This window comes from Tursiops truncatus, chromosome 6, assembly GCF_011762595.2.
Source record: "Tursiops truncatus isolate mTurTru1 chromosome 6, mTurTru1.mat.Y, whole genome shotgun sequence".
Lineage (NCBI taxonomy): Eukaryota > Metazoa > Chordata > Mammalia > Artiodactyla > Delphinidae > Tursiops > Tursiops truncatus.
The window spans coordinates 29,428,877-29,442,864 of record NC_047039.1 but is presented as its reverse complement, the minus strand read 5'-3'; the positions used below and the strand labels follow the sequence as shown (position 1 = coordinate 29,442,864).

Genomic DNA, 13,988 nt, shown 5'->3' with positions numbered 1-13,988 from the left:
AATCTCAACTATAAATTTTCATTAAGACAAGCCTTGGCTGCTTGCCACAAGGCTCTGAGGTTTAGATACAGGGAAGCACAACCCGCCTGCTCTCCAGCCATGTTTGCAAAGGGACCTGTCTTCTTTCTCACGTCCTCCCTTGGACTCGTACCCAAGGTATACGCTACTAATATCTCTAACCCAAATGCAAATTAAATCCATCCAGAACCACCTTTTAAAGTCGGGGCTGAGAGGTGAAAGGAAGAGGACGCTGTTGTATACAGACTTTTCTGCTCCGGTTTAAACAGCTTTGACAGAGTACAGGTGCTTGGTGGCTTATAGGAATGACCCAACTTGCCAAAAATCCCTTCAACACCAGAGTTGACAAAGTTAAGATAAACATATAATCCCCAGCGATAAAACTCTGCAACAGTAACACAACACTCGACCTGGAGGCGTCCCCAACTTTCACATGGAACAGCTGGCATTAAAGAGAGAGGCCTGGTGGACGTTTTCGAGTCAAAGGCACGAAGGGAGATTACAGACTCTTATTTCTCAGTGTGATAGAGCATGAGTTGCATTCGATTACACATCCTCATCTGTCTCCCAGAGTTTTAAACTAAAAGAAATATATTGTTCTGTTTACACTGTTGAACCCTGCGTAGTGTCGACGGATGAGGGCCGGGACTGAGCCTGGAGGTGTGGCGTGTAAGGAGCCCCACAAGCTTGCAGGCCCAGTGGAAGGCTACTTACTTCTCAGCCTGGTTTCTGGCATGTAGTCGGCTTTGTCGTGGACCCACTCAGGACGGTGAGGCCGGATGTTGGCTTGGGAGGCGGCGTAAGCCACGGGGTCGTTGCTGACCCAAGCGGTCAGGTAGATGTAGAAAGCGTTGGGATTAATGATGCCGTCTGCATCCACCAGGCGCCGTTTAGTGAGCTGCAAAATGGGCAGAGCAGAAGCCTTTCAGAGGGGTGCTTGGGGTACACACACTCCTGCCTAGAGAGAACAGGAGCGGAGCTCTGCACCAGCATTTGCAGCAAAGGAGAGAATGCCCACTGTTTGCAAGTACAGAAAATCCCATCAGAACACCTTTGCTTTCTTTCAAAATGCACTTATCAGAGGATGCAATAACCGGCATGTTTGTAACACACACACACACAGTTCTGCAGACGGCCCAGGAATGGACTGAACCAATTAAATCTGAATGCTAAAAGACTGTCTGCTGCCAGGGCGGAGAATGAACAATCTGAAGAAACATATTTATAGGAGAGGAAGGGGGAAAAAAACCTGGCAAGAATCCCCATACACGTCTGTGTGCAGTTAACCTCTGCTGTTAACACTAAAGGAAATGCCACCCAGTAAATGGAGGAGAGCTATAAAAATAAAACAACATCTGTATAAATTTTGCTAACACTAGCCTCCTATGACCTGCATATTCAAAAAATGCCCATCGCCAGAAAGTGGAAGGGACGGGTGCACAGCCTTGGTCTTTCTTGGAATCTTATTCCGAGAGAGGCGGTCACACATAGTACGCCACATCCTGTGAGGATGCCAGATACTATGCTCCCTCTAAAGTGGGTCTGTGGGCCTTGCATAGGTGAAAGGCATCAGATGACAGATATACAGAGACACACACGTATGTATGCATATACTTTTTCCTGTTTACTTTAGATTGAGAAGCGGGTTCCAATGCTTTCGGTCTTTTTTAACAAAATGAAAACACCAATGACAGAAGTTAATAGAGAAAGAGTGAAGGAAGAAAGGGGAGGAGAGTGAGAGAACTAAATTTTAGGGATCTGGATTCAATTAATCCACAGGATATGTAACAACTGTACGTCTTCAAGCCGTCTCTGGAATTACATAGTACAGCTCACGGCCTCCGTGCACACAGCACGCCCTTCTCCCTCCCAGGCAGAGGAAATGATGTCCGGGGGCCTGGCCCAATCACATTTGTTCCACAGTGTCCCCGGTCCCTAAAACCCAACCCAGCCCCCCCGGGCATCCCCGCTATCTCTCAGACAGACGCCTCTGCCCGCAGCCCTGTCAAACCAGACAGCATGCCCCATGTGGCCATAAAGCACCAAGTTCACACTCCATAATAACTCTGAACAATGTACTTTGTAAATCTGTCACCTTTAATGCCAGCAAAAAAGGGGAGACAATACACAGAGCTGCTAGGAAGATCATTAGCATGACGGTTTTCTGCCTGAAGTAAGTAAGCAAGTAAGCTACAAGGGGAAGCCAGTAGTGGGGCTGGACTCATTTGAAATCTGAAGGGTCCAAACGCCCTCCCCAGCATGCCCAAGGAATCAAAAGGGATATGCCGGAATCCAAGTGTCACAGCCAAGAGGCAAATGCAGCTGGAGAATATGATTACCAAACAGAAACAGCTCTTCTTACTTAGGGGGTAAGCACAACAGTGAGTCCACTCAGATTCCAAGGATTTCCATCTGCCTCGCTGATGAGAGAGCAATCCGTCTGTCCTCCTCTGCCCCTTAGGCCACAGCAATGCAAAGGAATCAAACACAACAAATCTCCTTATCCTTCTATCCTTCCCTAACCCATCCATCTGTGCCAAATTCGATTCTTTCAAATTCTGCTCCCCTATGGATCCACCTTTCCAAGTTTGAATAAAACCAAGACTGACACGGTAACAAGCACAAGAATTCGAAAGAGAACAATGCAACACAGTATGTCTAACATCTGAAAGAGTCTGCATTGCCTCAACTAGACTTTCTTCTGACAATTGCTCTGAAGGTAAGTAACACACTTGTCCCCACTTGACAGATGAGCAAGGTGAGGCTCTCTGGGTTGCCTGCAGTCATCCGATCTGCTGGTGGAATGAAGAGAATTAGAGCCAACTCAATAGTCATCCTTGCAGCCCCCGATGCCTCGGATCTGCAGAGAGCACAGGCTGGGATCGCATGCTGTCAAGCAGTCTTCAGTGGCAGTTGCCCCAAAGCCCTGCTCAACGACGCTCTCCGAAGTTCCCGTGGTATAAGGCAGTGAGCGTACCTGGCTGATGTCGATGGGCTTATCACGGCTGCCGGTTTGCACCAGGAGTTTGTAGGCAAGGACCCCGTCATCTGATCCATTTTTGTAATTGTTTGGCATGATTTTCCCAGTTTCCCAGTCACTGTCAAATGCATCCTGAAGTCCTAGGAAAGGCAAATGTGTGTAATACATTATAACTCTTATCCAGAATGATCCTGGTCCTAACAGGGTGCTCTGAGGACAGCGGAGCGTTTGCCATCAACCCCAAACACTCTGTATTCTAGTTGTATTTGACTTCATGTGACACTGTTAGATTTTTCGTGAATGAACTTCAAGTTGCTGATAATCACTGCCTCAAAGGCAGAAGGGGAGAGTATTCATTTCTAGGAAACAAATACACGTTTTACCTCAAAAAGCCCCCCCCCCCAAACTCCACTTCTTCTCCCCCATGACAAAAGAAAGCAAGAGGGCTGGGTGAGAAAGACACGCCAGGCCCATTCAGTGTTTCGTGCCACTTCAGGTGCTAAGCCATGGGTTCTTCGATACAACCAGAAATTCCACTCAGAGCAGGAAAAACACATTCAAACTCCCAACTTCAAACAGCAACTCAGTTGCTTCTCCAGCCCTGGGTGAGTGAACATGATTCTGTCAATTTGTTCCATCTGTTCGACTTGTGGAGCTAATACAAGCTGTGGGATCGGCTGCCAGGTTGTGTAAAGATCACAGCCGACACCTATTCACTCTGGACTGTTCTCTTCCTCTCTGCCACCCTTCCTCCAAGAGGGGCTGTGGAGGAGAGAGGAGGAGGGATCTTGTGTGCATGTGTGTGCAGGGAAATACCTCACAGGGTAAATTTGGATCATATTGAGAACAGGAAGCCACAGGCCAATAGAAGGGGGCTCTGTGAGAACAGATGACAAACCGCAAGGCCAAGGAGGGGAAGGAAAGAGCTTTCTGGGCTTGGGGGATGGGCGCGCCCACCAGCCCACCACACACAGCTGCGCTTGGCTTCTGTAATCAAAACCATCATTACAGACCTGACGGTTTGGCTACAGCTGTAAAGAGATAAGCGTGTTGGAAGAGAAAACAGGGCCCTGGTGACCCGGCCCTCGGGTCTGAGCAATTGCTGGCTTGCACACACTCTCCTCTGACACCCCCCCCCCCGCTCTTCCGTCGCCCTGCTCCCCCAAACCACCTCCCACGTTGAGCTCCCAAGCCCCAGCAGCCCAGGAAGCCACATCTTCTGAACCAGCTGCACGTGCACGGGTTAGACGTGGCCAGTAAGGAGGGAGGAGGGTTTGTTTCATTTCACGACACGCCCCCGTTCCCCGCAACACACGGAACTGGTTCCGTTTGTACTCAAAACAGTTAAACTCTTGGGGTTTGAAGTTGGGGGGAGAAGGGAACACAGGACTCTCTCTCTCTCTTGTTCTCTCTCTCTCTGTCCCAACTAAACCTTCCTTCCGACATTGCTGTGGGCGTTGTTTTCACAGGAACAATTTGGGGATGAGGGCCTCGGGCTCGGTGGTGAAAGGCGGCCCTGTTCGGGGAACGTGGAGTGGCCGCGGGGCCGGGCGGGGAGACCACCGGGATGGCTGCGCTCCCCTCTCACACAGACTGTTTTTCATAGCGAGGCATGCATACAACCGTCAGTACTGAACAGATGTTATTTTATTACCTAAAGCCTTTTTTTCCCTGTTTTTGAAAAAAATAAACAGGAGAGAAAAAAACAACCCCTACCAGAAAAGAGGCCTGTTTTGTTTTCCTCACCATAATAGAATTTCCATCACTCTGTGGCCTGTAGGCACTTTAACCCTTTCCTCTTGACCTGCTATCCTGAGGAGCAGAGCTCACGCTTATTGTGAGTGTGGGGCTGTCTAAGCATTTTACATTGATCACCCCTCGTTCAATTCTTAAAACGACCTCATGAGATAACCTACTAGTATGATGGTTCCCACTTTACAGATGAGGCTTGGGAACGTGAAGTCACTTGAGGAAAGTCACTCAGCGGGTAAGTGCTGGAGCTAAGCTTTGAACCCAGGCAGCCTCTTCCAGGGTCAGCTGGAACCACGAATGCTCTGAATCGCCCTGAATGCACTATGGTGCCCAGGAAACAAACATCTGTTGGTAGCAGAGTTAACGTGGGCACCAATGACATCTGGTGGCAAACAGGGGGCCCCAAAAATCTGAGTGCGGTTTTAAGATATTTATACTCTACGACTCTGGGGACACCCTAGAGTGAAACAAGGAAAGAAAGATCTGATCTGGGGAGGTCAACCCTGTTGGCAATTCCACTCAACTCATCACCTGCACTGCTGGCCCCCTACTCGCCATTCACTCTGCTGGGGGCTTCACGATGAATGAGAAATAATCATTGACTTCACAGAAAAGTTAAGTTCTTTCATAATTAGTGTATTATTTTCTGATGAATTATCAAAAGGCTCAAGGAACAATGGTTTGGCCTAAGTGCACGCACACTATACGGTCTTGACACAAAACAAGGAACAAGGATTTGCTTCTTCCCTTGGCCAAATATTTCACATTCCAACACATGCATACTGTAGGAAAGAACTGTGACGTTTCACTTATTTTATGGCAAAACATGAAAGTTTTAGCTAGAACTTTTTCATTTAAAATATTTTATACTAGAAATTATTTTCTAGTGTGAAGTTCTGAGTTAATTATCTCAACTGCCAATTTTTCTTTGATACAGGACGCTAAAAAGAAAATGCTAATCTAAATTTTATTTGCATATTTCAGTGTAAAATATAAACAAATACCATGTGTACAGTGTGGTTTTTATCTCCAGGGTCACCTTATTTGCATGTATGCTTAAAGGTGACATTGGAGATAATTTCTGTATCACCATTATACATTTTTATGAGTAAATCCCTCCCCCCCCAAACTACTGGAATGTTGCTAAAGACCAATGGGATGACGTGGTTTGTAATGGTCATTCCATTAAAAACTAATGAGGGTCCTATCACTTAGCAACCACACAAAGTGCTTTGAAGGAAAGCTGACTCAAGGATAACTACTTCCTAAGAGGAAATGTTCAAAGACCAAATCAACCACTCAACAGGCCTGAAAAATGTCTAGGCAGCCGGTGGTCCCAGTATCTGGCCATCCCGTGTACACTGCTCTGCCAGACCTTGGTAGAGTCAGATGCAGAGGTCTAGGGCTGGCTGGGACGCCGACCAGTGGGCATGAATGGATCTTACTTGGTCTAGGTGGGTGCTGTTCACTTAGCAATCAAAACATGATTCAAAGGCACCTTTTAAAAAGATTCCCAAGTCCAACTGCTTTAGGTCTTTAAAGGGATGAAAGCATGGGGATAATTTACAATAGGCTATAAAAAGGTTAGCCCTCTGCACTGCCTGGAGACAATGCCCCTCTACCCTCTTCCAAAGCTCCGCCTAACATGCCATATTGAACATTCAAAGGAATGGCCGAAGACACTGAAATCTATTCCAGGATAACCCTTCTTTGCTCAGATACTGGCAGTGCTCTGCAGATCTCTTTGTTACTTGTGGCAAGTTATTTGCATGTCTTTGGCCAAAGGGGGAAAAATGAAAAGCAGGGAATCTCTCAACTTTCTCGACTTCTTTTGATTCATCATCTGAAAAAAAAAAAAAAAAAAAAAAACCCACTGCTTCCCAAACTACTGTAAAAAAATAAGACTGGGAACAAATTCAAGTTAATCTCACGAGCATGTTAAAAAATAATGTTAATGTCATGTAGTTCTCTTCGCCTTCCTCAGAAAAAGAGGTCAAATCTGGTAACACATGCACGAACAAAATTCTAGGAACACGAGTCAAAGACAGAAACCGTACTGAAGAATTTTCAATCAAATTCAAGTTGTTTACCATTTCATGCAAACTCACAGGGAAATTGGCTGCTTAATCTTTACATACAAGTGTATTGACTTAAGACCAAAAAAGGCACTTAAATTTGTGTTTAAACAAGCCTAATTAAGTGGGAAATTAAGACAATCATTTGGATAACTTAAGCCAAAAAATGTTGGGGCCATAATTATTTGGGTATTTCAGTAAGAGTATTTTTGCTTGAATTGTGTAGATAATTATCTTGATTCTCCACTTTACTTTGCATGTGTCAACACAGAATAAATGAACAGATGTTCTTAGAATCACTGAATACATTCATATTCAGTCAGCAGTTAGGAGCAAGTTGAGGCCGTCTTTCTCTCCAGTCGACTACTATTTCCTAGAAATGTTTCTAAGGGCAAGGTCAGAAGCTAAGAAGGCATTTTAAAGCATAAATTGATTATTTATGATATACTATGAGATGTGATCAAGCGATTAAGCTTACTCCATATGGTAAGTCAAAAGATGGTCAAAAGACGGAATTTTAAATTATATTCACCAATGATGCAAAACTACTGATGTAGTAAGTTACAACTTGGCAGTGAGTCAGCCTAGAAATTCCATTAACACTTGGATTTCACTTGGTCACCAAACTAGCCACCATTAAAAAAAAAAAAAAAGTACTAGAAGCATCCAGCTCCGTCTTTTATAACCTACTTTCCCATTTCCTGCTTTAAAATGCCTTTCTCAGCTTCTCACCTTGCTCTTAGAAACATTTCTAGGAAATAGTAGTCGACTGGAGAGAAAGAAGGCCTAAAGTTGCCCCTAACTGCTGACTGAATAGGGATGTATTCAGTGATTCTAAGAACATCTGTTCATTTATCCTGCGTACTCATAAATTCTTACAGAAGTTCCTGAATCGGCCATTTGAACGGTTTGCATCGTTTTATAGGTAAAAACCAGATTTGGGAGCTGCCCCAGAAAGAGTCTATATAAGAATTTTCAGCAACAATTAGAAGTCAGTGAAACATGTCAGCGTTACGTTATCATCTAACACTTTAATAAAGTGAACAAAGGGAACCTGTAGAAGCTGAACACACCAAAGACCAAATGGTGAATGTTTACCAAGGACAAGGGCCCTCCAGCGGCATCTTACCTTGGAGCCAGTCTCTGAAGTAGTGAAGCCACATTTTGGGAAGCTGTTTATTTTCTTCCAACATGACATACTTCACATTACTGAAACTCTTATGAAGGTCGTAAAGTAAGTGCTGGATATTGGGGTAGTCTGCCTTCTGAGTGACTATATACATGTTGTAGAAAGAGAAGTATTTGAACTGTGCAGCAATAAAGTCATATTCTCTAGTTTCCCGAGGCACAATGTCTGTAAGGTCCAGCCCATCACGCACTCGGGTGGTCCCATAAAGGCTGACCCCCAGCAGGCCCAGGAAAAGGAAGATCACCACGACCTGCAACAGAATAAGGGGCCCGAGATCAGACCCGGAGGAACATAACCGACTCTCCCTTGACGAAGATGAGCTGTTTGGTTTATACCTCACTCTTACCATCACACTATCCGGATGTACAGTGTAGGGGTCGTTTTCCCAGAGGAAAAAACATAAAATCATGGTAATTTTGCTTTTTTTTTTTGGCGGTACACAGGCCTCTCACTGCTGTGGCCTCTCCCGTTGCGGAGCACAGGCTCCGGACGCGCAGGCCCAGCGGCCATGGCTCACGGGCCCAGCCGCTGCGCGGCACGAGGGATCTTCCCGGACTGGGGCACGAACCCGTGTCCCCTGCATCGGCAGGCGGACTCTCAACCACGGCGCCACCAGGGAAGCCCGGTAATCGCATTTTTTAAACAAGCTCATTTAGAATAAAATCTTTAAAATGCAAGGAGTTGACGTAAATTGAAAGAAACATTTGCCACATAGAGATGCACTCCTGTAGAAGATGAGCTCATTAAAATGGCCTCGAGCTCTAAATGGACTGACTCGTTAGGAGGCCTGAAATACATCACATCTGAGGAAGCAATCGGATGAATTCCAAAGGCGCCTGCTCTGTTATTTTTTTGCAGACAGTAGGAGTCTTCTGTTTTGGTAATTACCTTGGCTTTTGGTTTCAAGAGGAAAGGGGCATAGTGCTTCTCGGCAAAAGATGAGAGTGTCCACCTGCTGCAGGGGGGCTCAAGGCAGTGGAGGCTAGAGTCAGAGAACTGGGAGAGCAGGTCCCTCGTGGAGCTGGTGCTCTCGGGGCTCTGGCAGCTGAGCGTGTCCTGGGCCACGGTGACGGGCTGCACGGAGATCTCGGAGCGCGGCTCGGCAGTGGTGTAGTACACGTGCGTGTGTGGGTCGTACTCTGTGCGAAGCTGCACCGTGGACTGCATGGTGATCTGGGTTTCGTGGGCGAAGCTGTGGCTGCTGTAGGGGGGCGGGGGGCTGTAGCGGGTGTTATTGTGAGTCTCTGTGTAGGCCTGGGGTTCAACCTGAATCACTCTGCTGACACAGGGGCTGAAAGAGGGGGAAATATGTTGGAATGGTATACCGAAACAGGGAAACGGTGCTTTCATTTCTGCCAATGACTGACATTATTCACTTTACACAGCTCTGACTTAGGAGCAAAACATAGCACGGAACTCCACAAACACCATCCGGTTTATCCATTCGGACACAGACATGAGTCAATCAAAGGAGGCCAAATGGATGGTTGATCCTGAATTTGGCTGACAAAAATCAAGTTACATGCCGATGAACCTCTTAATGCATAATTCCTTTAAAAAAAAAAAACCCAAAACCAAACCACCCAAAGGGTGATATGTTTTCCAGATGGTGGTTTTCAACCTTCGTTCTGCCCTAATCCATAGAGATACAACACATTCCCAACAATCAGCAATACTGGTGTGTGGTAAACAACGATCCTGTGTATCACAACCTCGGGGCTGTAAGAATGTTCAGTTGAGGGAGGGGAGAACCCCAGTGACTCCGATGTCCCCCCGAGGAAGCATCCTCTGTCCGTTATCTCCCCTGCGTTCGGCACACTGTTAACTACGCTTCCTTCTAAGTTCACAGACTGAAAATTTCTCTAAACATGACCACTCTGCTCCCAACAAATAAAGGCCACAGGGGCCAGAAAATGTACCTTGTAAAACAGCAGAAAATATCCAATCTCCTGTCCTCACGTCGATACAAATCCATGCTGAGAATTGCAGGAAAAATCAGCAGAACCATAGCAAAATTGAATACCACCACTACAGCCGCCTGGGAGAAAAAAAAAAAATGTAGAGGTCACTAATACATTTCCTCCCAGTCAGAGGACTGCTTTGAAAATAAAGATGCTTTAAACAAAATCTTTCTTTCACTTTCCTAACTGAGGTGTTTAAGCCTGAAATAGATGCTGGAGTTTCTCATCACTTTGCTTCTCGTCCTTCATTAAGAGACCATTTGATTAGAATAGAGGCCCCCATCATTCCTTTCCATCTCTAATAATTCCATGAGCCCATAGGGTACAAACACAGGAACTAAACTAAACCAAACTGACAAAAGCAGAACAGAGAATATGCTTGAAATGTTTTACTTTAAGATAAAAAGAAACATTTTCCTCTTAGAACATTTCTAAGAGTTCACGTAGCCCTGATTTTACACTTAGAAAATTTATACATAAAGTGGATCGAGTATATCCAAATGTCACCTTTAAAACACAAAATAAAAATTCAAACACGTCCCCCGAGGTTTTTAATAGGCACATTCCAAATAGCCTCTGGAGTAGCCTGTGGGGTGTGTGAGCGCAGTAACATAAAAGGTCAAGGAGAGTTAAGCAGAAATTCCTGTGTGTGATTCTAGTATGCAGAATAAATAAGTACGGATTCAAAAGTCACTCCATAACCTAGAATAAACACAGGGCTAGATTCTGTAGCGCTTTGGCAAATCTCCTGCTGACCTAGTAAAAATTACACAATTGGGCTGTTAATAGGGGAAAGTCAACAGAGGACAGTTGAAAGGGCTCTCCCGTACAGAAAGGCATGGAAGGCAGCAGCATGATGAAAAATGCAACTGGAGTGCTAAGTAACCAAGAAATCATCAGAAAGTTTTTTTGAAAAATAAAAACTCTTACAAGGTTTTTCAAAGAACTGCTTAGTTCTAAAACCTTCTCAAACTGGGTAAACGTTTCAGGGTGAGAAAAGAAAACCCGATTACAACTGGTACCGAACAATACCAGAGGAGAACCTTGCAAAGGTCTCTGGATAGTAATTTGTGAATTTATGCTTGAGGTGAAATAGCAAGCCCAAGTTCCGGAGAGATGCTTTTTTCAATAATTAATTCCCTGTCAAGTCTACAAAACCAAAAAATAACTAAGAGTCTCCTGAAAATGACCCAACCCCTCTCTTCTTCGTCTGCCTTGAAAATTCCTCATCAATTCAAAATATATGAAACATGTTAACTGGCCACTCTAACGTATATAACGTACTTTAAAGACCTGCCTAACATGTTATAAGCAAATCACTATTTCGACTAGAGGATTCATCTAAGAGGCAAATAGAAAAAAGGGAAGTCAGGGCAGCGTATTGGGTACAGAAGACACAAAGATAAATAAGACAAAATCCTGCTCTCAAGGAAAGACACAGCCAGAACTATAAACAAATTACAAGCTAGGCTGACAAATGTAGTAATAGAAGCATGCCAGGGTTCCAGAGCGGCTCAGAGGAGGGGAGCATGCAGGTGGGGGTACACGGGGGTGGGGAGAGTGGCCAGAAAAGGTTTCTTGGGAGATGGAGAAGACAAAAAAGGATTTGGGGAGGACCAGGGAGGAAGGATGCATGGAGGAAATCCGATAGGCCGTGTCTGAGTTTAAAAGCTATGCAGTACTGCTGGGTTTAAAATTCTGTTGAGGGAAGAGAAAGGAGGAGGAGTGATGGGAGGTCAGGTAGTTAAGTTACACACGATCCGTTCGATTCTTACAGCAACCAGGAGGCAGACGTTAGTCCTGCTGTCGACCCTTTACCTAATAAAGACCCGTGGTGCAGAGAGAGGAAGGTCACCTGCCTGAGGCTCCCAGTAAATCGGATTCAAACACAGGCTTGATGGCCTAAGCCCCCAGCCCAGCTGGGACCTGGCGTTAGATCTGATCACCTCCTGAAGGGACAGACACGGGGGGAGGGTTAGGATTCCTGACCAATCGGAACATAGGGGAGAATGCATCTGCTCCTCAAGGGTTTTCCAGGAAAACTTAATCTTGGGGGGTGGAATCCTGTCAGCTTTTCTTTTTATTACAGTCATGCTTAGAATTCAGGAGTATAATTGCAGACAAGAAACTCTGGGCATCTCATTTTGAACAGAAGTTCCTGAGGATGAGGACAGGGACTGTGAAAAGATAAGCCATGCAGGTGTATACAGGTGGCCCAGATGTTGCGGCCAAAACAACACTGATGCTTTCTGCCATGGCTGGGGAATGTATCTGATACCAACCAGCCTCATCCATCAGAGAAATCTGATGGGCATCTTGCTTGGTCTCTTTGTGGTGGAAATGGAGAAACGAAAGAAGAAACCCAAGGTAGCTTCCCATCTAAACTTACTGTCCAACAGCTTATTACATACATAGGTAGGACATTTACTGATAAGAAAGTTGTAAAACTTCAACATCCTCTAAAGTGCACTGAAATAATAAAAACAAACGGCAAGGATTGCTCAGTAAGAGAGAAGTGTCACTGCTAGAGCAAAGAGCACTTTAAGAAATTTCAAGTAAATGTGAAAAGATGATGGGGATGATCCTGCACCGTCAATCAATTCTAATTGCTGTGCTTTAAGGAAACGTCCCATTCCCCTGCAAAGCATCTATGGGTGGCCCCACTGAGACACTTGCAGAGCAGAGAGGAACTGGCCCTGCCTAGAGGGGCCCTCGTCTAAACCCTCTTACCATTTGGAACAATAAGGCATTCTGTTCGGGGACTTTTCATTGAAGAACAAATACCATTCAGTTACCAGCAAAGCCCCAGTGTAGGGCATTCGTTTTCAAAGAATTATAAACAGTGCCACTGCTTTCTGGTATAGAGGTGGCATTTGGACAGATGGATAAAGATTGACAAGGAGGTTTCTTTGGGAAAGAAATTCTATTTATTTTGGCAAGGTTATAAAATTGGAAAGGCTCCACAAGGAAAAATTTTAACGTGGGTTTATCACTAGGCAGAACCATTTTGGATATGTCCTTCTGATGCTTAACCTAGAGTATCCTGAAAATACAAATACAAACGAATACCCAAAGTTACAACTTAACACAGTTACTAACGTAAAGAGAAACTATATAATGGTCAATTTCAAACGTCAATACATTTTAAAGGGAACCAAGTGTAAAATTCCTGATGGCTACTGCAAAAATCATGGCATGCTCTTTTTTCTTAAATTTTCTATTCTTCTTTTTTACTTTTTGTGTTTGTTTACTGAGAATGAACCAGTATCACAGGAAGCCATTCTCTAGCAAATGAGCACTTCTAGAAGCTGTAGATGCAATTCCTAAAGTGATACTCCAGTGCCTTGGAATAGAAATGCAAAACCAACAGTATTCATTTCATCTCAGTAAGGTGCTTACCTTGGGAGAACTTAGCGTACTGGATTTTCTAAAAGGCGTAAGGAAAACTCATGTAGCTTTTCAGACCACCACACCATAGGATATCATTAAAGGACAGTATGCCTTGATGAATCATCAGTTTGTACTGAGAGAGGAGAGGAGAAAATGAGAGAGAGGGACAAGAAGAAAAGAAGGAGCGTGAGGTAAAGCAGATAAAGAACAGCGAGGGAAAAGGCAGGCAGAGAAGGACAGAGGAGGAGGGAGGGTCCCACTGTTAAAAGACTCTAGAACAGTTTCTCAGTACCAGAATCTGCTGTATACGAGACAAGAGCAGGCTATCAAAGGGTGCTGCACACGTGCATGGCTGTGCAAAAGGTGTCCTAAAACTTCAGTTGTACCAATAAATTAGTGGGCATCTTTTATTTACCTTCCGTATTACTGAGCACTTCTTAGATATATTTTCATTTTCTTTGAACTTTGGTCCCACTTTCAGATTTCATGTATTCATTTATTCACTCACTACTTCCATTTCTACTTTCTATATGTTTATAATAAAATGAAAATAAGCTTTTTTTTTTAGTATTTTTCTTTTTGGGGGGCCTGGTGGTCATAGTGATGGGTACAAAACCTTACAA

The 13,988-nt window shown here is 44.6% G+C and overlaps 1 protein-coding gene across 13 annotated transcripts in view; it reads right to left on the bottom strand.

Annotated features, from left to right (window-relative positions):
- Positions 1 to 13,988, bottom strand: part of PTCH1 (patched 1) — a 66,652-nt gene that overhangs the window by 15,459 nt on the left and 37,205 nt on the right. For all 13 annotated transcript variants that reach the window (XR_012332450.1, XR_004526958.2, XM_073805974.1 and 10 more), the window contains 5 exons: positions 9,934 to 10,052; positions 8,903 to 9,305; positions 7,955 to 8,264; positions 2,996 to 3,138; positions 733 to 916 (listed from right to left, as the gene is read on the bottom strand). Coding sequence is in view for 11 of the 13 variants with exons in the window: in XM_073805974.1 (XP_073662075.1) it covers positions 733 to 916; positions 2,996 to 3,138; positions 7,955 to 8,264; positions 8,903 to 9,305; positions 9,934 to 10,052 (1,159 nt within the window). In the remaining 2 variants the exon portion in view is untranslated. The remainder of the gene's footprint in view (positions 1 to 732; positions 917 to 2,995; positions 3,139 to 7,954; positions 8,265 to 8,902; positions 9,306 to 9,933; positions 10,053 to 13,988) is intronic.